The sequence below is a fragment of the Gorilla gorilla genome, chromosome 18 (genome assembly GCF_029281585.2).
Source record: "Gorilla gorilla gorilla isolate KB3781 chromosome 18, NHGRI_mGorGor1-v2.1_pri, whole genome shotgun sequence".
Classification (NCBI taxonomy): Eukaryota; Metazoa; Chordata; class Mammalia; order Primates; family Hominidae; genus Gorilla; species Gorilla gorilla.
In genome coordinates, this window is record NC_073242.2 from 14,751,826 (window position 1) to 14,776,171 (window position 24,346).

The 24,346-nt window shown below is 47.1% G+C and overlaps 1 protein-coding gene and 1 long non-coding RNA gene across 11 annotated transcripts in view; one reads left to right on the plus strand and one right to left on the minus strand.

Moving 5' to 3' along the window:
• Nucleotides 1-24,346, plus strand: part of CLEC16A (C-type lectin domain containing 16A) — a 237,361-nt gene that overhangs the window by 167,031 nt on the left and 45,984 nt on the right. For all 10 annotated transcript variants that reach the window (XM_055365296.2, XM_019012487.3, XM_055365306.2 and 7 more), the window contains exons 19-21: nucleotides 8,843-8,994; nucleotides 11,981-12,185; nucleotides 14,218-14,385. In XM_055365296.2, the coding sequence (XP_055221271.1) occupies nucleotides 8,843-8,994; nucleotides 11,981-12,185; nucleotides 14,218-14,385 (525 nt within the window). The remainder of the gene's footprint in view (nucleotides 1-8,842; nucleotides 8,995-11,980; nucleotides 12,186-14,217; nucleotides 14,386-24,346) is intronic.
• On the minus strand, nucleotides 17,646-20,377 carry LOC129527562 (uncharacterized). The gene is made up of 3 exons (XR_010131501.1): nucleotides 19,870-20,377; nucleotides 18,875-18,979; nucleotides 17,646-17,745 (listed from the first exon to the last, which is right to left on the minus strand). It is a non-coding gene; the product is annotated as an uncharacterized lncRNA (long non-coding RNA).

Consider the following 24,346-nt stretch of genomic DNA (forward strand, 5'->3'; position numbering starts at 1 on the left):
AATAAATGGTCTTTTCTCCTCTAATCAGTTTTCATGTTTACCTTAATGATTGTAAGTAATTCTGTTTTTCCATTCATGGTAATGATATGAAGTTTCCTTCTGAAATTTATTTTAATAGAATACAAATGTTTTAGAAAAATTAAGCATAAGCTCTCCTTTGCTGCTATAAATTTACTCTCGCATGTGCGTATGAATAAGAATGTTCCTTTGAATGTTGTAGCAAAAGCTTCTAAACACTCCGAATGTCTGCCAGTTGGAGAGCTGTTAAATGGTGTAGAGCTCTCCCTACCGTGGGAGAGAATGCAGCTATGAAAAATCACAAGGAGTGTCTCAGTGCCGATGTGCCATCAGGAAGTGTCAAAAGCACAATGTAGGCAGTGTGGGTGGCATGCCACCATTTAAGAAAGGAAATGGAGAGGAGAACATAGCCCCATGAGTGCTTGAAAATGCACAGTGGACAGGTAACAAGAACCCGTGCAGTGGTTGCCTCTGCAGAGGGGGACAGGAGACACTTATTATCCGCTGTAAAAAGGTTTTATACCTGTTAAAATGGGAACCTAGGAATGTGTTATCTAGTGAAAGTGGTTGATAAGTTTAATATTTTCAAATAAAATAGAATGGGTCAGGTGTGGTGGCTCACGCCTATAATCCCAGCACTTTGGGAGGCCAAGGCAGGAGGACCACTTGATCCAGGAGTTTGAGACCAGGCTGGACAACATAGCAAGATCCTATCTCTACAAAAAAAAAAAAAAGATTACCCAGGAATGATGGCACACCTGTAGTCCTAGCTACTTAGAAGGCTGAGGCAGGAGGATCGCTTGGGTGCAAGAGTTTGAGGCTGCAGTAAGCTATGATTGCACCATTGCAGTCCAGCCTGGGTGACAGACCTATCTCAGTCAATACATACATACATACATACACACACACATACATATGACATGCAGCAAATTTTCTCCCCTCCCCAAAGAAAAATAAAAGGTAGTGCCTGGGAGTAGGAGGCCTATGTCACCTTTCCTTGGAACAAGATTCCGCTAGGAGGCATGCCATACCTTCAGGGTCCTGGGGAAGATGGAGACATCTGCCATCCTACCTTTTGCCTGTGGGGCCTGGTTCCTCCCCAGAATGGAGGCTTGGTCTGCACAGCCTTTCATGGTCCTTAGCCTTCCACCTGGGCCCTGAACTCCTCTTGGTGGGGTCCAAGCCTCATTCTCAGTATAGGTACTTAGTGCCTAGTACAGAGCCTGGCCCCAGTAGGCACCAGACTGTGCACGTGCACATGTGAGCTGAACTGGACACCAGAGCTCTTGAACTCACAGGTCTGACTGTGAGAAGAACTCACACTTGGAAACATCCACAGCTATGTCCCAAGGGTGCTGTCAGAGAGCTCTTGGCTTCACGCCATCACCTGGTTCTCAGTGATTGTCTATCATCTGCATGATCAGGCAGAGCCCGGCTGGCCAGCAGCTTGGCCTAGTGCTGCTCCCCAACCCTGGCTGGGCCTTATAAAGACCTGAGTCCCTTTGTGTAAAGCTGTGGAAAGAGACTCACTTATTTCTTTATTCAATTTTAAGTGTGCAAATAACATACCTATTTTCCCTTTAGAAAATCAGAGCAGTGTGTAGAAACTAAAATCGGCCTGTAATTCCAGCACTTTGGGAGGCTGAGGTGGGAGGATCCGTTGAGCCAGGAGTTCAAGACCAGCCTGGGCAACATGGCACAACCCCATCTCTACAAAAAATAAAGAATTAGCTGGGCATGGATGGTGCCTGCCTTTAGTCCCAGTAACTTGGGAGCCTGAGGTGAGAGGATCACTCGAGCCTGTGAGGCCGAGGCTGCAGTAAGCCATGATCGCTCCCCTGTACTCCAGCCTGGGTGACAGAGTGAGACCCTGTCTCAAAGAAAAAAAACAGAAAGAAAAAGAAACTAAAATCACCTTGGAGCTTCTTTTTCTACTCATCAGTATGTTCTTGAGACTTGGCTCTCTTGAACTCTCTGGAGGGCGAATTCATTCCATGTCATTGCTCCTTGGTGTTACACAGAAGGAATAAACACATTTTAGTTAGGCTTTCCCTTCTTGCTGGAAAATTGACTCTTCACAGTCTCTTAGCCCACGCGTGTGAGTGTTTTTCTTGGGAACATACCAATTGCTAGGTCATAGAATGTGAAACTTTCGGTTTTAATAAATAATGCTAATTTGTCCTTCAAAACGGCTATGCTAATTTATTCTCCCACTAGCAGCTTTTGAGAAATGCCAGTTTCTCTGCATCTTCATTATACCTGATGTTATCAGACATGTTTATTCTTGCCAATCCTATGGGCAGAAGATGGTATTTTGAGTTGTTTCCTGATTTCCCACGAGGATGGCCGTGTGTGTGTGTGTGTGTGTGTGTGTGTGTGTGTGTGTTTATTGGCAATCCCCATTCCTGGCTGCCCCCTTCCCCTCATCTGTGAATGGCCTATGCAAATCCTTCACGTTTACTACTGTATCTTTGGCCTCTTAAATCATAGGGATAATTGATCTGATCATTGTCTTCTGATAATTTTCTTAATAGAATCCTAAGCCCCACCCCTGTAGAATTGGAGATTTGATGGGCAGTGAGATCTGGGGATAGTGGATGGATGACCAGGCAGTCTTATGTCACCTATCAGCTGCACTGGCCTCTCCTTGCCATGGCCACTCCTGAGTGTCAGGCAGGGAGGCTGCCACATACCACGACAGAGCCGTCTGCCACCAAGTCCTTCCCATGGTACCTTAGCACTCAGCACACTCCTGCTGGCTCCCAAATGCATGCATGAAGCCTGCAGGCAGAGGCTTTAGAGGGTGGGCCGAGTTGGATTCCATTCAGCATTTCTCTCCTGGATTTCTCCTCGACCCAAGACCCCATGGCAGTCCCAAGATGACTAGCCTGTGTCCCCCAGGGCTCCACAGCCAGGGTGTGGAGCAATCGAGGACTGGGGCAGGGTACAGGAGTTCCCTAAAATGATACTGGCGGGACCCACAAAGGAGTCACCCAAAACCCGCAATTCCTTGATCTCCCTTGCGGATGGCATTTGCTTGTAATCTGTAGAAGCCGCTTCATTTCTCCTTAACTGCCCCCACAGCCTCTGAAAAGCGAGAGCTCCCTCCCTGGGATCCTTCCTGTCTTACTGGTGTGGCCGCATTTTAGTTTTCTTATGAAATCTCTCACTGTGTTCTCACAGGGCTTTGATGTCTAAATTACATTTCTGAAAGCTGTTCCGTTCTGGGGTTTTATCCTTCCTTTTTTGTTCTTTGTGGTGGAGGTGGCAGGTCTCTCTTCCGCTGAAGCCCCTCAGGCAGCCAGGCTCTATGAGGGAGTCGCACTGCCTGGGACAAACCCCATTGACACTGACGTGTATGACTGTGTCCGTTTTCCCAGATCAAACTCTCAGATGAACTTCTTTTGTGAATGTGAAAACAGAAGGTAGTCAAGTTGTCCTGTGTAGAGTGAGGAAAGGGAAAGGAGAGGAGGGGGAAGGAGGACAGAAAGAGAAAGAAAGGAAAGAGCATGTTTATTGTTTTTGTTCTATTTTTAAAGAGTATTTTTTAAAAGATTCCCACTGAGAAAATGCTTTAAGTTTTGTTTGGTTGTTTTGAGACAGGGCTCATCACTCTGTCACCCAGACCGGAGTGCAGTGGTGTGATCACAGCTCTCTGTAGCCTCAACCTCCCTGGGCTCAAGTGATCCTCCTGCCTCAGCCTCCTGAGTAGCTGGGACTACAGGCACATGCCACTACAGCCAGTTGATTTTTCTACTTTTAGTAGAGGTGAGGTTTTGCCATGTTGCACAGGCCGGTGTGGAACTCCTGGGCTCAAGTGATCCACCCATCTCAGTCTTCAAAAGTGCTGGGATTATAGGCGTGAGCCACCACTCCCGGCCTGTTTTAAGTATTGAGCAAAGAAAACAAACCCTACCTACCACAAAGAAAATGTTTATAAGAATGAATATGATGACTTCCTTTTTTAATAATGTAGAAGACTAGTCATCTAGAGAATCATCCAGTATGGAACTAAAAATTCATCATAAGATATACATACTATTGTACATTTTATGTTAATATAATACATTTCATAATATATTAAAACATACATATTTTAAATTTTTTTAAAGACAGGGTCTCACTATGTTGCCCAGGATGAACTCTTGGGCTCAAGCAGTCCTCCCACCTTGGCCTCCCATAGTGCTGAGATTACAGGCATGAGCCACCGTGCCCAGCCCTAAAATATGTTTTTTAAAAAATATTTTCAAATACCCGGCTGGACTGTTGGGAGAGGAAAGAAGGTTCTTGCTGTAGATAATAAGAAAGCACAACTGGGCCAGATGTGGTAGCTCACGCCTCTAATCCCAGCACTTTGGGAGGTCAAGGCAGGCGGATCACTTGAGGCCAGGAGTTTGAGACCAGCCTGGCCAACATGGTGAAACCCTGTCTCTACTAAAAATAAAAATAAAAAAATAGCCAGGCGTGGTGGTGTGTGCCTATAATCCTAGCTATTAGGGAGGCTGAGGCAGGAGAATCACTTGAACCCAGGAGGCAGAGGTTGCAGTGAGCTGAGATTGTGCCACTGTACTCCAGCCTGTGCAACAGAGCAAGACTGTCTAAAAAAAAAAGAAACGAAAAAAAAAAGGTACAAATTCAGTAAAGCCTATCTGGAGCTGGGATTTGCTGTGGGGGTACCTGGCTGACTTCGGGGGTCATGTGCTGGAGAGAATAGAGGGAAACACGAGGCCTGTAAAGACCGAGAGGACCAACTGGGCGACATCCACACGAAACCAGAATCTCAGACAGGTTACACTGTCAGAGGATTGAACCGAGGCGTATGTTGCTGGGGGTTACCCGAGAAAGGAAAGAGAAATTTACCTGTGCTTTTAGATCAGGATGAAAACTGAAAAAGGAGAGGGGGGAAATCCCTGGAGAATGCATGAGCCCAGTTTGTTATCGTGTGTTTTGGCCAAAATTGATACCACCCATGTTACCCTTCTCCTCCCCTAATAAAGTTGAGCCAAATATCTGGTTAATGTGCTCCCAACAGAACCCATTGGGGTGATGGAAGTATTCCACAACTGGGATGTAGTAATACATAGCCGTAAATATGCTAAAACTCAGCACTATCCAAAATAGCAAACTCATGGAGTCAACCCAGGTGCCCATCAATGGTGGACTGAATGAAGAAAATGTAGTACATATTCACTATGGAATACTGTGTACAGCCATAAAAAAGAACAAAGTCATGTCCTTTGAAGCAACATGGATGCAGCTGGCAGCCTAAGTGAATTAATGTGGGAACAGAAAACCAAATACCGCATGTTCTTACTTATAAGTGGGAGCTAAACATTGGATACTCATGGACATAAAGATGGCAGCGATAGACACTGTGTACTGCCAAAGGCAGGGGGGTGACAGGGGTTGAAGAACTGTTGGGTACCATGTTCAAAAAAAGAAAAAAATTACTAAAACTCAAACCGTATACTTAAAATAGGTAAACTGTATACTTACAATAGGTGAACTTTATGGCGTGTAAATTATACTTTAATAAAACTACGAAGAAACAACAAAACATCTCACCTACCCTCTTCTAATCAGGGGCTTCTGTTAATGTTTTGGCACATTTTCTCTGTACTAGTATTTCTTTGTAGGGATAGTTTTTTTTAAAACATACGAAACTCTTGGTAATAACATTTTTATCATCTTTCATTTAAAATTATAATGTTTTCCACAGTCATTGCAATTATTTGTAAAACATGATTTTTAACTTGGGCCTATTATATGTGTTCGAAAGTACGTCTTGAATACTTTTCTCATTTTAAAATAATATCCCAGTAGAGTGGGACATAGAATCAAAATGAAAGTTCTCCCCTTAATACTTCTCCCACACACACACACTCCTACCCCCAATTCTCACTTCGCTCCTCATGGGTAACCACTGTCCACAGTTTGGTTAAACAATTTTTAAATGGGTATATAATTTTGCATCTGGTGGGGAAAAAATCGTACTCAAATAGTTCTCCTGTTTGGGGACATTTAGGTTGTTTCCGGACTGAGCTTTCTTGTTTAAAACATAAGTGGCAGAGGATTGCATACAGCAGTAGACCATAGATCTAATGGTCCTGTGTTACCCTGGTGATTTCCAAGTCAAGGGTAGGCATTAAATTAGACATTGAATATGGGGATAACTTTCTTTTTCTTTTCTTTTCTTTTTTTTTAGACAGGGTCTCGCTTTTGTCACCTAGGCTACAGTGCAGTGGTACACTCATGGCTCACTGCAGCCTCTACCTCCTGGGCTCAAGCAATCCTCCTGCATCAGCCTCCTAAGTAGCTGTGAGGCTAATTTTTTTTCTGCTTTTTGTAGAGACAGGGTCTCACTATGTTGCCCAGGCTGGTCTTGAACTCCTGGGCTCAAGCATTCCTCCCATCTCGGCCTCCCAAACTGTTGGGATTACAGGCACAAACCACTGCACCCAGCTGGGGACAACTTTCAAGTAAGAGAAGGAACCTAGCCTATGCAGAGGACTTCTATGCACAAGACCCCATGCTTTTCCCGCCTTTTCTCATTTAACGCACCAAACAATTCAAGATAAGGGATGTAATTCTCATTTTACAAATGGGAAAACTGGTTCTGAAGGGCCAAGTGCCGTACACATCCAATGCCCATCCATGTACAACATCCAGTGCAGGGCTTGGCTTTAAATTGTCATACCCTGAGTTGAGGGCTTGGTGATTCTGTCATGGCTCAGGGGACTCTTGCTTTACTGTCTTTACTTAATTAGGTGAACTCAGTTTAACCATCACAACTGTAAACTGCCATTAGTCTTTAAAGAAGCACTGAAATGTTACTGAGGTTCTTGGTTTAAGTAAGTTCCATTTGTCTATTTTTGGCTTTGTTGCCTGTGCTTTTGAGGTCTTAATCATACATTCTTTGCATAGACCAATGTCCAGAGAGTTTTCCCCAGATTTTCTTCTAGGATTTTTATAGTTCTGGGTCTTACATTTAAGTCTTTAATCTATCTTGAGTTGGTTTTTGTATACAGTGAGAAAGAGGGGTCCAGTTTCATTCTTCTGCGTATGACTGTCCGGTTTTCCCAGCACCATTTATTGAAGATGGTGTTCTTTCCCCAGCGTATGTTCTTATCAGTTTTGTTGAAGATCACTTGACTGTAAATATGTGGCTTTATTTCTGGGCTCTCTATTCTGTTCTGTTGGTCCATGTGTTTTTCTTTTTGTTATTTTTTGAGACAAGGTCTTATTCTGTCACTCAGGCTGAAGTGCTGTGGTGCGATCTCGGCTCACTGCAACTTCGCCTCTCAGGTTCAAGCAATTCTCCACCTCAGCCTCCCGAGTAGCTGGGACTACAGGCACACACCACCACACTCAGCTAATTTTTTTTATTTTTTGGTAGAGACAGTGTTTCACCATGTTGGCCAAGTTGGCCTTGTAAGTCCTGACGTCAAGTGATCTGCCCACCTCGGCGTCCCAGAGTGCTGGAATTACAGGCATGAGCCACAGCACCCAGCCTATATGTCTATTTTTATACCAGTACCATGCTGTGTTGGTTATTACAGCCTTGTAATTTGAAGTCAGGTAGTGTGATGCTTCCAGCTTTGCTCTTTTTTTGTTTGTTTTGAGACCAGGTCTCTGTCATCCAGGCTGGAGTGCAGTGGCATGATCATGGCTCATTGCAGCCTTGAACCCCCCTGGGCTCAAGCCATCCTCCCACCTGAGCCTCCTGAGTGGCTGAGACTACAGGTGTGGGCCACCACACTCAATTACTTTTTTGCATTTTTTGTAGAGATGGGGTTTTGCCATGTTGCCCAGGCTAGTCTCCAACTCCTGAGCTCAAGCAATCCTCCCTCCTCGGACTCCCAAAGTGCTGGAATTAGAGGTGTGAGCCATCACACCTGGCCTAGCTTTGCTCTTTTTGCTCAGGTTTGCTTTGGCTATTTGGGCTCTTTTTTGGTGCCGTATGAATTTTAGGATTTTTTTTCTAATACTGTGAAAAATGATGTTGGTATTTTGATAGGAATTGCATTGAATGTGTAGATCGCCTTGGGTAGCATGGTCACTTTAACGATATCATTTCTTCTGATCCATGAGCGTTGGATGTTTCTCCATTTGTTTGTGTCATCTTCAGTTTCTTTCTTGGATTGCTGATTGTTTTGTTGTTTTGTTTTGTGTTGTTTTGTTTTGTTTTGTTTTGTTTGAGACGGAGTTTTGCTCTTATTGCCCAGGCTGGAGTGCAGAGCGCGATCTTGGCTCACTGCAACCTCCACCTCCCAGGTACAAGCAATTCTCCTGCCTCAGCCTCCCAAGTAGCTGGGATTACAGGTGCCCACCACCACACCCAGCTAATCTTTTGTAGTTTTAGTAGAGACAGGATTTCACCATGTTGGCCAGTCTGGTCTCAAACTCCTCACCTCAGGTGATCCACCTGCCTTGGCCTCCCAAAGTGCTGGGATTGCAGGCGTGAGCCACGGCACCCAGCCATGCTGGTTGTTTTTAAGCTACGGTTTGAGCACCTAACATGCAGTAAACAATGGACAGATGCTTTATGTACTTTATATGCTTTATATTAGTCCTAACTAGTAGCACTTTGAGGGAGTGTGCATTCTCTTTATTATCCAGATGAGGGATCTGAGGTCCAGAGAGGCAAAGAAACTTTCCCGGCATAACTGTCAGAGAAGGGACTCAGACCTAGGTCTGTGTGACTCTAGGCCTGGGCTCTAACCACTGAGCTCTGCTCCTGGTAGAATGAGAGTCAGCTTTGGTGTCTCCATCACCCTGGGCAGCCAGACTGTGCCTCATTCTCTTCTCACCTTCCCCCTCCCAGATAACAGCGACTTGATTGCATGTACAGTGATCACCAAGGATGGCGGCATGGTCCAGCGATTCCTGGCTGTGGATATTTACCAGATGAGTTTGGTGGAGCCTGATGTGTCCAGGCTTGGCTGGGGAGTGGTCAAGTTTGCAGGCCTATTGCAGGTAAGATGGCCAGGAGCTCTGGAATCTCTTCTCAGTTGGCTACAAACACACACACACACACACACACACACACACACACACGCACACACACCACACACAATTGTCATCTTTATCATTAATTTCTAATGATATTATACAAGGTATATGTGAACAAATTGTCACCCAAAAAAAAGCTAAAATACCACATGAATGCACAGATAAGAGCAAAGTCCTCTTTGACCAAAACCCTCAATTCTTACACCTCCCCTCCACCAGAGATAATCTTCATTATCAGTGTGACCTTTCCAGATCTGTTTTTCTGCCAAAGGCATATATAAATGTAACTACATGTACTATTTTTAAAAATTACATACATATACTTGAGAGTGTATGTGCGTGTTTTTTATGATATCACATTGAATATGTTCTAAACTTTGCTTTTTTCATTCAATATCAATAGTGTGTCTTGGAGAGCCAGCCACATTACTACACGCAGACTTCCTGGTATTCTTTTTCACTGCTGTGTGACTATAGCAAGGCATATTTAACCCATGCCCTGTCGGCTATTTCCAGTTTTCTGCTATTTCAGCAGATGGTGCTGCCATGAACAGAATCACTCTTACTTCTTTATGCACTTGGGCAAGGTTTCCCTAGGCAGATACCAAGAAGCTGGGGTGTACTAATTTTAAGTGTTAGTAGACACTGCCAAATACCACTCTAAAATGATTGTTGCCACTGGCATTTTTGAGAATTCCCTTCCGCTCAACGTCACCCCAGCAGAGCTAGGCTCTAACTTGCCAAGTACCAAGCTGGGGCTTGGGATTTGGGGATTTTGTGTTTGTTTTTTGTTTTTAATGTTTGCCAACGTGGGCCAGACGTGGTGGCTTGTGTCTGTAATCCCAGCACTTTGAGGGGCCAAGTCAGGTGGATCACTTGAGGTCAGGAGTTCGAGACCAGCCTGGCCAACATGGTGAAACCCCGTCTCTACTAAAAATACAAAAATTAGCCGGGCATGATAGCAGGCACCTGTAATCCCAGCTACCCAGGAGGCTGAGGCACGAGAATCGCTTGAACCCAGGAGGCAGAGGTTGCAGTGAGCTGAGATCGTGCCACTGCACTCCAGCCTGGGCGGCAGAGTGAGACCCTGTCTCAAAAAAAAAAAAAAAAAAAAAAAAGTTTGTCAACGTGATAGATAACTAGTACCAGCTGTTTGAGTGAATAAAGCAAAGAATCAGAAGGGTTGAAAGCAGCCTCCCAGGTCGCCCCTCTGCCATACCCCTTGTCCCTGGATGTCCAGCTGACACTTCAGGCCTGAGCTTTGCCCTACTTCAAGGCAGTCCATTTCTTTGCCAGCCAGCCCTGGTTTCTGGAAGGGCCTTGCTCAGGCTGCCCCACCTCTGCCTCGCCACAGCCTGACCTGCTGTCTGTGTCCTGCTGTCTGCGAGAACCACCCACATACTTGAAGCTGCTGTTACAGCCTCTTCCCCAGCCTCCTCTTCTTCAGGATCTTTCTATTGTAAAAGTGTCTTTTACAAAGTGTGGTGTGAGAAACAACTATAGAAGAATCTTTCGTTTAAAAAAGCACTCCATGTAAGACATTGTCCATTAAGTGACTTATGCTTATCTATCTAGGCTTTATCTAGGCTTATGATTAATTTCCTTTAGAATTTAGTGTCAGGCAAGTGTTTTTCTCCCCTGAGGAATTAATATGTGTCTTCCATCAGACAATAAAAGCCACATAAACCTTTTTTTTTTTGGCTGTCTTCCAATGGGTGCTATTTGTCAGGTCTTTACTATACCAGACTCCCTGCTTTAAATGCAGAATGCCTCATCTGATCTTACTGCCACGTTTTGATGGGGGTGTTATCTCCAAAGAGCCTGTGCCAAATGTAGTGCCTGAGAACCACAACCATCTTCCTCTGTGAGCCTTTTCCAATGTTGTCCCCACCTCCTTTAACATTTCTGACTTTTGTGTTCATTCCTTCTCAGGCTTTTATATCAGATCACCTCAGACCTTCATGGGAGTAGATTCTCTATGCAGAGTCCGTTCTGAGGTTTTAGACTGGTTTGTCTTTATTATATTTTGCTACATGTTCATTTCTTCTCCACCTTTGAAACACAGTTTCCTTCAAATCTCTGCTCAATGACCTTCCCTATCCCTTTCTTTTTTTTTTTTTTTTTTTTTTTGAGATGGAGTCTCATTCTGTTGCCTGGGCTGGAGTGCAGTGGTTCGATCTCGGCTCACTGCAACCTCTGCCTCCCGGGTTCATGTGATTCTCCTGCCTTAGCCTCCTGAGTAGCTGGAACTACAAGTGCACGCCACCATGCTTGGCCAATTTTTGTGTTTTTAGTACAGACTGGGTTTCACCCTCTTGGCCAGGCTGGTCTCGAACTCCTGACCTCGTGTTCCACCCACTTCGGCCTCCCAAAGTGCTGGAATTATAGGCGTGAGCCACCGTGCCCAGCCCCTGTCCCTTTCTCAGGATTAGCTTTTCCCTTTGGGGACCAGAAGTTTCTCAAAGACATACAAATGGTTGCCAACGATGTCCCCTTCTTAGAAGAAATAAGGAAGAAATTGATGAGGAGATGAGCACCTATATCTAAGATCATGCCAGATGGTAATAGTAATTTTGGTTCATTATCTCTGGCTTCTCAGAAGTAAGAGTTTGCCTGTCATGTTACCTGTGGCCCCTTGAAGAGGCTTGTGGGGGTATGCTGTTATTCATGAGCTGACCCCAGTCCTCATGGAAAACAGGCACCAGCCACCACCACCAGCATCCGCTCCTTTGGGGTACTCTGTGCCTCCTCCCACACTGTCTTCTCCCACTGGGCCTGGTCTGCCTTGTGCCCATCCATGACTCTGTTGGACTTGGGAGGCTGTCGATCTTAGATCAAAAGCAGAGTTGAATTTGGAGACCTCTTTCTAGATGCCTCATGATGCCACAGCTCCTAGCCACCCTCTTCCCAAACCCAACGAATGCCTTTTCCTTTGCTTGTCACTGTGCAGGACATGCAGGTGACTGGCGTGGAGGACGACAGCCGTGCCCTGAACATCACCATCCACAAGCCTGCGTCCAGCCCCCATTCCAAGCCCTTCCCCATCCTCCAGGCCACCTTCATCTTCTCAGACCACATCCGCTGCATCATCGCCAAGCAGCGCCTGGCCAAAGGCCGCATCCAGGCAAGGCGCATGAAGATGCAGAGAATAGCTGGTGAGTGGCCGGACCCTGGCAGGGCATCCTCTGAGCACTTGGTGGGGCAGGGCTGTTTGTAGTTCTCACACTGACCTTGAGAACCCCCATAGCATAGAAGAAGACACGTATGATTCAGGAATTGTTTTATACGAATACGAGGAAGTCCCATTTCCTGGGTGTTTGGTTTCTGGTGAGTTTCTAGGGCTGCATGGAAGAGAAGAGGAGCTCTCCCTAGCAGGCAGGAGGCCAGCAATAAGTAGACATCAGTGTGGGACCACTCTTCTCAGCCCTTCACACTGAAATTCTCAAGCATATGTTAACAAAGTGCTTTGACGTTACTCTACCACCTCCGATCCTTAAAACAACTCTGGAGTTCTATAGGGCCTGCTCTGCCCATTTTACGGAGAAGGAAACAGGCTCAGGGACTTGCCCAAAGTCACACAGGCAGAACCCACAGGCAGAACTTCCTACTGTAAACTTACCCCTTCCTCCTTCCCCTTCCCAGTTCTTATAAGAGGCAGCCCTGCTTGGTGAAAGGCTGGAACCCTTGGAAGGAAGTCATTTTACATTTCACGGGGATTGCGGTGAATTTCTGAGGAAGCCCAACACTGCCCAGTATTAGGAAGGCCAGGATTTCTTAGAAGGAAAGTCACAGAAATGAGGGAGATGCGTTCATTGGGCAGGAAGGCAAGGCCTTCTCCTCGGCGTGGGGGGAAGGCATGCTGTCAACTCCGAAAATGACAAACAGTCTTTCTCAAGATACCCAGTGCCATTCAGTTCAGGCACCAGTGCTCATCCTGGTGGCTGCTGAGAGGATTTTAAGCCTACCTGGGGATGTGGGGGTGCTTTCTCAAGGGATAACTTTAATATAAGCCCTTGACCAGGCACGGTGGTTCATGTCTGTAATCTCAGCACTTTGGGAGGCCAAGGCGGGTAACTCACTTGCGCCCAGGAATTCGAGACCAGCCTGGGAAACATGGCAAGACCCTGTCTCTACAAAAAAATTACAAAAATGAGCCAGGCGTGGTGGCATACGCCTGTAGTCCCAGCTATTCGGGAGGCTGAGGCGGGAGGATCACTTGAGCCTGGGAGGTGGAGGTTACAGTGAGCCATGAGTGCACCACTGCACTCCATCTTAGGAGACAGAGTGAGACCCTGCCTCAAAATAAACCCTCAGAGGGCCAGTTTCTGGGCGTTACCGATGCGATGATTTACTGTGCTGATGTGCACAGGCCCGCATCCCACGTTGTCGTCCCCGTCTCATTTCTCACTTAGCTGAAACTTGGCCTACAAAATCATTACTGAAGCATTTTGTAATGTGCAAAGTGACTTAAATCATTCAGCCCTTTCTTTTAAGATTTATTTTCAGAGAGTTTTTTTTTTTTTCTTCATGTAAAGCAATTTCTCACAGCTGGCATGAAGGCCAAATACTTCATTTGAAAATTGAGAATTATGCTGTAAAGTGGCTGTTAAAACTAATGCCTTGGGTATTTCTTAAATTGATTTTAAAAAGCCCCTCCATATGGATATATTGGGAGATTTATTTATGGAAGGGAGGTTAGTGGCTGAGACAGATAAACACCCACTCAGAGTACACAAGTACATGCACATCCATATTTTTGCATGCTCCTCCACATGTGCGGATATACATACACACATATACGTGTGAACTCTCTGGGCAGACTTGGCCCCACTCGCTTGGGGTCTGAAACAGCCTTTGTCAGGGTCCTTTACACATGGAAGCTGAGAATCCAAAGTGGAAATTGACCCAGCTTCCATTCCACTCGAGGAGCCCAGGCTCAAACCCCTTTCTCCTTGGTCTCAACCTTGGCGCGAAGCCCTCACTTGGCATCCGCTTGTGCCTCGAGCCTCAGTGGGATCTTTGATGTTCCGCAGGTCTCTGCAGCTTGAGGCTACCTGCCGCCCACTTGGCGTCTCCCAAGTGATGTGCCTGGCAGGGCCACAGCCACTACAATGTCCCCCCCCCCAAATTCTCACCACCCCCTGTATCCCACATGCTCAGAGTGAACCATGCTGTTGTTTGACCTAGCCCTCCTGGACCTCCCAATCCAGCCCACCACTGAAGTCCTGGGGTTTGGACTCGGCTCCTCCACCTCCACTCAGCACCTGCCTTTCCGCTTCTACGACCAGGGGCGCCGGGGCAGCAGCGACCCCACAGTGCAGCGCTCCGTGTTTGCATCGGTGGACAAGGTGCCAGGTGAGCCAGCCCCCCGCCCTGCGCCGCAGCTCGTTCATCATGGTGGGCGTTCAAGGTCTTTCTCTCTGTGGAGCCTGTGTGAGCTGCCCTTCCTCTCTCAGAAGCCCCGTCGGCTGGCAGCACCAGCTTCTTAGAATTTGTCAAAGCACAGCGCAAGATTAAACACAGCCCCCAAAATAAATTTTGGCTTTCCCTTTAGTGTTTGGTTTGGTTTTCCAGAGATTTGTTGGGTATGTGGAAGAACTTCTCAGAATTGACTAAGAATTTTCTTGGAAATTTCTTGGAAACATTTAAATGATTAGTGCTGAAGTTGTGGGAGAGTAATTTCCTTCTCCATGTAAGATGACTAGAAAGAGAGAGTGTGTTTGGTTCTGGTTACAACCCCCTGAAGAAGTGAGACTTCAAAAGAAGGCCGTGCTGCCCACAGGTCAGCTGTCCACTCCTTCCATATGAGGGCGTCTCCACCCACTTTTGCCACAGCTCATCTCTAACCCTGCTCCTCTGCTCCTCCCAAAACAGAAACTTGAATGGAAAGTTCATTGCTGATTTGTCAGAGTGGAAAGGACCACTTCTCCAGAAGACCGAGTTCTCCCCTTCCTGTTCTGACATGTCTGCTTTAAGCAGATCCGTATGCACCCCGATCCCTCGAAAGAGAGCCTTTCTTTTGGTTGCAAAAGTTTAGAGCGCTGGCCAAAGCTCTCCCTCACAACTTAACCCCTCCCCATATAGGGCTTCAAACTTAAGTTGCAAGTGTTGTGAAATGTTTTCAAAAGCAGTTATTGATTTAAGAACAAAACACAGCCATATGAACCTGCTCAAAACCTGAGTCCTGGTTCCCCCATGTGATTTATTTTAGTTTCATTGTTTGATTTGATTAATTCATTATTTATATGTATATACCGTAGGCATATGATTTTTTAAAATCCAGACAGGAGATGATCAAATGAAAAATAAGTCTGCTTTGCTTCAGAAGTAACTATTGTTAGCAGTTTCTTGCCTGTCTTTCCAGAAATATTTCTTTGTATGTCATGCATATGTTTGTTTTTTACACATGGGGTATACCGTATGTCTGATGCTGCACCTTGCTACTTCTTCCTTAATAGAAAGTGTTCACACATTAACACGTATGAATCAACCTAATTCTCCTTAACTGTTACATGGTATTTTGTCATATGGATGGGCAAAAAAATCTTTTTTGCTGTTTCGTATTTGGGTCATTTCCAGTGTTTTGCTCTTACAGTGTCACAGTGAGCATCCTTAGGGTGTCTTTGTGTAATTGTGCAAATTTCGCATGTCTGTGTGATAAATTCCTAGCAGTGAATTTGCCAAAGGGGAAGGTTTTTAATCTTGATATATGTAGTCCCAACGTGAACTCTAGAAAACAGTACACCAATTCACTCTGCCACCCACAGCTTGTGATTGGTTTCTTTCTTAAATCCAGTCTCAGGGCTGGGCATGGCGGCTCATGCCAGTAATCCTAGCACTTTGGGAGGCTAAGACAGGCGGATTGCTTGAGCCCAGGAGTTCGAGACCAGCCTGGGCAACACAGTGAGACATCGTGTCTAGTATAAATAAAAAATTAGCCAGGCATGGTGGTGCGCACCTGTGGTCTCAGCTACACTCAGGAGGCTGAGGTGGGAGGGTCACTTGAGCCCAGGAGGTTGACGCTGCAGTGAGCTATGATTGTACCATTGCCCTCCAGCCTGGGCAACAGAGTGAGATCCTGTCTCAAAAAGAAAAGAAAAAAGTAATCTTAGGCTGAGAGACTGATTGTGGCACCGCCTGTTTTCAGTGATGAAATGTGAGATGATTCTGCCTGTTTCAGGGTCAGGAGGATTCTTTGCTTAAAAAATTCTGCAGGTTGCTTCGTGTTCTGTAGCCATGATTGCTAAGTAAATATAAAACGTGACTGAGTCTAAGTTAACTAAGTACAAATTGACCTGGTAAGAAATGACTTCTTTAGGGTCATTGAGGCGTCTTTCAGTTTCGGAACTTACTGGTTAAAGAGAAAAGCCCAGGCCTTATTTCTGCTCTGATCCCTTTTGGAACAAGGTAGAATGTAAATAAATAAATAGAGCCAAGCGACCCATTCTTCAGCATCTACATGATCATTTCTCTGTTTGCAGAATGCTTTAGGATGACTTATTGCTTACCTCTTCTACCCTACCTGGCCTTCCACCAGTGGGTGAGAACATCAAATGCCAGGAGTGTGGCCCGGCTCCAGAACCTGGGCCTGCCTGGCGGGGTGGTTGGCACAGCTGGGATGCCCCATGTCCTGTTGCTGGTCCCAGGGTCAGCAAGTGTGAGGCTGTGCCAACTGGGACAACAGCAAGTCAGAGGTGGCTGCTGAAGGCAGCATCCACCCCTTGGCTGTGTCTCCCCTGACTGCCCGTGGAAGTGCCACTCAGCTATGAGGAGTGAGATGGAGACATTCTTATTTATCACACCACCCCCGCAAAGAGTGAGGCCTCGCTGCCCTCCCACCTTGGCTTGGCACCAGAGCTGTGTCCTGAAGAGCAAGTTGAAATCCCTGAGCCTTGGCATGGTGGGAGCATAGGCTGCCCCCACCCCCATCTCAGTAGTCAGGGTCCGCCACAGCAGCAGCCACTCAGCACTTTGGAATCATTCTTAAAACTTTTCACCCTGCTTCCACACCCACCAGCCTGCTTGGCCTCCAGAAAATACTGAGATCCGAGATCTCCTCTCCCAGATCTCCCAAGATTGCAACAGAAGCCTTCTCAGATCCCTAGCTTCCATTCAGCCAGTGGGATCATTCTAGTACTTAAATCAGATTATGTCATACCCCTGCCTCCAGCTTTTTGGTAGTTTCCTGTTGCACTTAGAACAAAATCCACATCTCTCCTTCTGATCTTGGGTGGTGGCTGTGAGATCCGGCCCCAACTGGCCTCTCAGATGAAGTTCCCCCAACCCCAAGCTCACTCTAGCCCCAACCCCAGCCTTGCCAGCCCCTGCTGCTTCTCTAAGCTAGCATTTCTCAGAGTTTTAGCCTCAGCACCCACGTGTTTGTTTATGTGCTTAAAAAGTATTACAGAACTTAAAGAGCTTTCATTTAGATAGATTATATTTATAGATATTTATGACATTAGAAATTAAAACTAAGAAATGCTTTTAATATATACTTCTTGAATAAACCCATTGCATATATGCATAACTAACATAGTTTTCTATGAACAATAACTCTGTTTTCCAAAACATAGAAAAAAATTGATCTTGCACATTTCTGCAAGTCTCTTTAATGCCTGGCTTAATAGAAGACATCTGGATTCTCCTCTGCTTCTGTTTTCTGTCTGTTGTGATAGCATGCATTCTGTGGCCTCTGGAAAACTCATCAGTACACCCCTAGGAATATGAACATAAAAGAAAAAGTCTTACTATTTTTATGAAAACAAGGATTTCCAGACCACACTTTGAGACCCACTCCTGTAAATCACTGCGGCCTTCCCTGCCCCAGGGCCTTGCGCTGGATGTCTGTACCCAGATGTTGGTGTAGCTGCCTCCCGCTAACGGCTCAAGCTTAGTCTGTGTGCCGCCTCTTCAGCGGCCTTTTTAGATCAGCTCCTGGCTAGGGTTGTCCCCTCCCTCCACTGCATTAGCCTGGTTCCTTTTTTTTTTTTTTTGAGATGGAGTCTCTCTCTGTCGCCCAGGCTGGGGTGCAGTGGCGCAGTCTTGGCTCACTGCAAGCTCCGCCTCCCAGGTTCACACCATTCTCCTGCCTCAGCCTCCCTAGTAGCTGGTACTACAGGCGCCCACCACCACGCCCGGTTAATTTTTTGTATTTTTAGTAGAGATGGGGTTTCACCGTGTTAGCCAGGATGGTCTCGATCTCCTGACATTGTGATCCGCCTGTCTCGGCCTCCCAAAGTGCTGGGATTACAGGCGTGAGCCACCGCACCCAGCCTAGCCTGGTTCCGTTTATCCACAGCACTGAGGTTCCTTACCTGGCTGATGCCTTTGTGTGCCTGGCCATAGTCTTTCTCCCCTGCAGAGAGGGTTGCCTGCGTGGGAACCTTCTGTGCTGTTTACCCTGCATCTCAGCGCCTAGCTCTGTGCCCCGACTCAGTATCGTTGAGTGAAGAATGAGCCTGCATTTGTTATCTGCTCAGCCTTGGAACAGAGCCCATCAAAGGCCTTCTCCCTTCTCTGAACACGGGAAGACAAGGAAAGTCCCTCTGGGGCCCTAGATACTTGGTGGTTTAGTCCATGGAACTTTGACAAGGGAACACAAAGGAACTGAGAACCGAGAAGACCTTAAGCAGCATCCCTCGACTAAATTTCTGTCACCAAGCGAGCAAGATGTGTGTCCAAGGACCATGTACCCAGGTGACAGATTTAGGTTGGTTGCATATCAACTGAATTTCACCACCCTCCTCCTACTCAGAGTTTTACAGAAGCCACAGAGTAGTGACAGGGGGAGCCGGGCAGTGGAGGGAGATTCGGTCATCAGAAACCTGATAATGTGACATCTCACCATTGCCATCAAGGGCCCGTGGGTGCTGGGGCGTGACCACTTCCCACCCTCCACAATGGTGCCCATCCCCATAGGCCGCACAGCGCATGGAGTCCTTGCTTCTGCCTGGATAATAATTCACAAGGAAGAAAACAACTCTGGCTGCTGCCTCGGGGTGGCTGCCAGACAAGGGTGTTTTATTAGGACACATCTTCCGATTTTATCTGCGGGCCCAGGTAATTGTCATAGAGCAGTTTGTCTCCCCTTTAGAAGCTATAAACGATTGTATTTGATGAAAATATGCCTTTCATTTCCTTGGAGGAGATATTAAAGTAGTGTATAAATCAGGGCTAATAGGTGACTAGCCACTTTGGTGTATTTTTCTTCTTCCATTTGGCTCAGAAAAAAAAATCACAAGTTCTATTTATTGGCTGGTTTTATGTTGATGGCTCTCACCGTCACAGAATGTTCAGCTTCACGAGGGATTGTGCGTGCGCCTGGCCAAGGAGGGGGGTCAGTGGCGGCCAGTATGTGGGGGTGGGCAGGCATGGCCAGGCCTAGACTCTAGCCTGAGCACTCTGTGGCTTTGAGGTGCCATGTTGCTGTGGTTAGTGCCTCATGGACCTGGCCCATGGCAACAGCTGCTTCTAGAGATAGAATCTGTCATGATGGGCAGGGTGTCCAAAACTCGCCTGCAAGGCCACCCTTTCCATAAACTCCAAGTGGACCAGCAGACCCCAGAGCAGAAGCTGTTCCCCAGAAATGACCCAGGGGTGTCAGGGGCTACGGCCTCCCAGAACAGCCTTGCTCCTCACTCTGGGCTCCTACTGGCCCAGAGGCTGCTTCAGGAGGCCGCAGGGAACCGGAGCTTCTTACAGGTGTTACCCTGGTAGGTTGGCGGGTGTGGGAAGGGCTGGCAGAGCACACAGCTCAGAGGAGCAGCCAGGCAGGTTGACATCTCCTGGCCCTTGCAGATGAGGGCTTAGTGACATGACAAAAAAGTGACCTGTTCCCACCTGGTTTACCATCAGCCGCTCCCCACCAGCCTGTTAACTCCGGGACAGGGACTTCTCTGCCTCTTCTGCTGCTCTCTCCTTAAAACCCACCAGCGCCTCCTGTCACCAGCCCCTCTCTGTGGCCCATGGTCCCATGCAGTCTGGCCCCTGCCCTCTTTTGGGATCAGCTCCCAGCCCTCTCTCCCCTCGGCTCTCTGCAGATGACACAATCCAGCCCTTCAGCCGCACTGGCTGGCTGGCTGTGCCTCACCAGGGCCAAGTGCGTCCCATTTCAGGGCCTCTGTTTGCGTGCTTCCCTCCGCCTGGAGCCCTCTGCATGGCTGGTTCCTTCTCAGCACTCAGGGCTCTGCTCCGATACCTCAAAAAGGGGCCTTCCCTGAGTGCCCAGGTCACCCTAGTTCTCTGCACGGCAGCTTGTTTTTAATTGAGGTGAAATTTAACACAACATAAAACTAACCACTTGAAAGTGAACAATTCAGTGGCATTTAGTACCTTCACAATATTGTGCCATCATCCTCTCCTCTAGTTCCAAAACATTTCCATCCCCTCAAAGGAAAACCCCATAGCCATTAAGTAGTCATCCCCCACCCACCCCCCCTCCCCCACCCCCATCCAGCCCCTGGCATCCACTAATCTGCTTTCTGTCTCTATAGATTTACGTAGTCTGGGTATTTCATATCAATCATACAATCCATGGCCTTTCATGCCTGGCTTCTTTCAGTTTGCATCATGTTTTCAAGGTGCATCTATCCTTCTTTTAGCTGAATAATATGCATTATATGGATAGACGTTGTTTTGCTTCCACCTTCATCCATCAATGCACATTTGGACTGTGTCTGCCTTTTGGCTATTGTTGAATGGGTTGCTGTGAACATTCGTGCACAAGCTTTTGTTTGAACGCCTGTTTTGTTTTCAGTTATTTCTGGTATATACCTAGGAGTAGAAAGTAGGTCATGTGACAATCTAACTTTCTGAGGAATTGCCAGACCGTTTTCCCATGGTCTTCATAGTCCTTAGCTTTAGCTGAAATTGCCTCTTGTATTCCTTGTTCTCTGACACTATCCTGCACTAGAATGGAAGGCACTTGGCCAGGGGGTGGGTACAGGGTTGTGGGGAACCTCGTTTGTCTTTTCCTTGACAGTGCTCATTGATGCCTATGAAGTAGTTGCTCAGTGAATACCGATGTGTGGGCGGGTGGATGCATTGGTGGATGGGAGGCTGGGGGACAGAGGATGGGGCTGGAGGAATTGTTCAGTCTTGTTTTCCCAACAGACTGTAAACCCCTAAGGCCAGGGTATTTCTGTCTTACTCAGGTCTGGTACCCTGTGCCAGTTGGTGGTGGTTTGGGTGTGAGCTGGCAAGTTGGACTTCATCCCTTAAGGGCTAAGCTGGACTTTATTCACCTCCTGTCCCAGCTTCCTACTGGGTTTGGGGCTCCAGCTGTCTTGTGGTAGATATTTAACTCCCCTGTATCACCTGAGGTCAGGAGTTCGAGACCAGCCTGGCCGACATGGCGAAACCTCGTCTCTACTAAAAGTACAAAAATTAGCCCAGTGTGGTGGCAGGCACCTGTAGTCCCAGCTACTCGGGAGGCCGAGGCAGGAGAATCACTTGAACCCGGGAGGTGGAGGTTGCAGTGAGCTGAGATCTTGCCATTGCACTCTAGCCTGGGTGACAGAGTGAGACTCTGTCTCCAAAAAAAAAAAAAAAAAAAATTTTGACTCTCCTGAGTATCTGGGCCATGCCTTGCTTTTCACCGGTGTTATCTTTATCAAAGGCGCCTAAACCGGCAGGGTCGGTCACGTGACCCAGAGCACTTAATAGTTCCGTGGAAAAGCCTCGCCGGTTCCAGAGGCAGCCCTTGGCAGCTGAGTAACTTAGGAAGAATGCAGAAATGACAGTGTGCTATGAGCCAACTGAGCTGACCGCAAAGCCTCCGACCGCCATCCAAAAAGGCAAAAAGAAAATCGATGTTTCATTCATAGACATCAGTTCAGACCTCCCCTGAGGATAACATCCTAGGTGCTAATGTCATCTCATGGTGGCATTTTCCAGGAACTAATTTTTTAGTCCTCTTATTTTTCTTGTTTCTGATTATAAGACTGGAGCCAGTTCTCTCCTTGTAGCTCCCCAAGGCAAAAAATACCCTTTCTGGAGTCACACAGGAAGAAGGACCTGGGGCTTCCTCCAGCTTCTCCAGCCCGGTCTTAACCCTTTCCCAGCCTTCAGCTCACTGCTTAGAGACTTGGGCCAGCAGGTTAGTGAGGTGGGTCCGTGAGTTATGGAAATTTGATTCCTACCCTCAGGCCTTTTTTAAAGCAAAATTTATTGAGCTGCTAAGCACTTTATGCATTATTCTTATTCGAGCTTCCCAACAGCCCTCAGAAGGAAGATGTTACCATTTTCCCTTTCGGCAGGTCAGAAAGTGGCCTACCCAAGGTCACACCAGATACCCTCCCTCCAGCGTCAGACCCTGAGTCCCACCACCATGCTGAACCAACTTTTAATTCATAGCTAATGTCAATTCCCCTTTTCTGATTTTTTTTTTTTTTTGAAAGAAGGGCCTAACAGCAGCCACCTAAGGCCTCACTGGTACCAGGCAAAACTACGTTGTCGGCTCCAACTCTAAGCATATTTTAGACAGAAAAATTTGTATCTATTTCTGGAAGTGTGAGCTATAATTTGGAAGAATTAACCATGTTAGGCACTTTATATGCACGAATTCTATCCTCCCGACCACCCTGGAAGCTGGTATCACTTGCTCTGCCTCACAGATAGGAAACTGAGGCTCAAAGCAAGACTGCAGAGCTCACATGAGATAGGCTGAGATCTGTACCTCCCCTTCCTGCCTGTAAATCCCATTTGCTTCAAGGCTGGCATTGGTGCAGGTTGAATATTCCTTATCCAAGACGCTTGGGACCATGAGTGTTTTGAATTTTGGATTTGGGGGAATTTTGGAATATTTGCATTATACTTACTTACTGGTTTAGCTTCACTAATCTAAAAATCCGAAATCTGAAATGTTCCGATGCGTGTTTCCTTTGAGTGTCATGTCGACACTCAAAAAGTTTTGGATTTTGGATTTTCAGATTTGGATTGCTCAACCTGCAATGACTGAGCTACTTCACATGGCAGCTCCGCCCGTCTCAGAATGTCAGAGATCAGTAGGATAGGCCCTCCTTAGAGAGGGGCCTTAAGGGATGCCCCTGGTCTAGACACAATGTTCCCTACTCCCCTCTTCCGTCATCCACCCTGGCATAGGCCCACATCCTCGTGCCCCAAGACCCACTTCCAGTGTATCAAGGACAAACCTGCAAAGCAGCAATCCAGAAAGATGCTCCGTCCTGAGACCACCACTTCCAAACCAGGCTAGCGGTGCAGGGCTCGTTCCTGCACAGGTTTGTCCCTGGTGTGCATGAACAAAAAGCAGAAAGATGACTTCAAAATCCTGCCTGAACAAAAGCAGCAAGATTTGAGCCCCTTTCAAAGCTTTCTGGCTATTACCTCTAAGAGATCAGCCTTCAAGTGGTGGGGCAGGGGTGTGGGGAACAGATCCTACTCAAAAATCAGCCCTGAGCTGAGTCCAGGGGGTCTCCTGTTTGCCAAGCCTCTTTTCAGGGCTCCAGAGCAACTGTGGAGAGAGAGAGCCTCAGGGAATCTGGAGCTGGGCTCACACAGCCAGAGAAGGAACCGCGTTCTCGGATCCGGGCCTGCAAGGTTTCCCCACTCACAACATGCCCCCCAAAGACACTTTCCTAATAGACACAGTAGCACTTGCCATGGGGAGCCCTCTCTTGCTAAATATGGACACAGTAGGCAGGGCCAGCCATCTTGCCCAGATGCTTTTCTGGGAGGTGGAGGGAGGGGAAGAAGAGAGTTCCAAAGAACTGAGTGTTGCTTCACTCTTTGGGGTCATTACCTAACTCAGACTGCCAAAGCGACTGTATGCCCGGGAGACTTCTGGTCATAAGAGTGTGTCAGATGGCAGGGAACACTGCCTGGTTGCTAATAGAGAAGCCCGTGCAGTAGGTGGGGGGAAAGAACAAACCCCATATGCAATCTGCCATTTGACCTGGGCCACGCCTTAGAATGTTCTGTAGGCTCGGGTGGGCCCACAGCAGGGCAGCCATGCCGGCAGCACAGCACAGGCCAGTGTCAGTGGCAGAGCGGGTGGCTTGGCCACACACCCTGTGTGCTCACCAGCACGGGCCTGGCCCCGCACGTAGGATAGAGCTCTCTAGCCTCATCCTCCAGCCTCCTAGTCAAGCACATTTAGTGCATAACAGTCAGAAAAGACTGGAAGACACCAAGAAAAGATCGAACTTACCAAATCTTCCCACCCCAGGGTGTCCATGATCAATCCCAGCATCGTTTTTTTCATTGTTTTTCCTGTTCATTCACAATGGGGTTTCTTTTCCCAGCAGTAGAGTATTTGCCCAGGTGAGAAGCAGCAGAATGAAAGCACCCAGCACAAGCC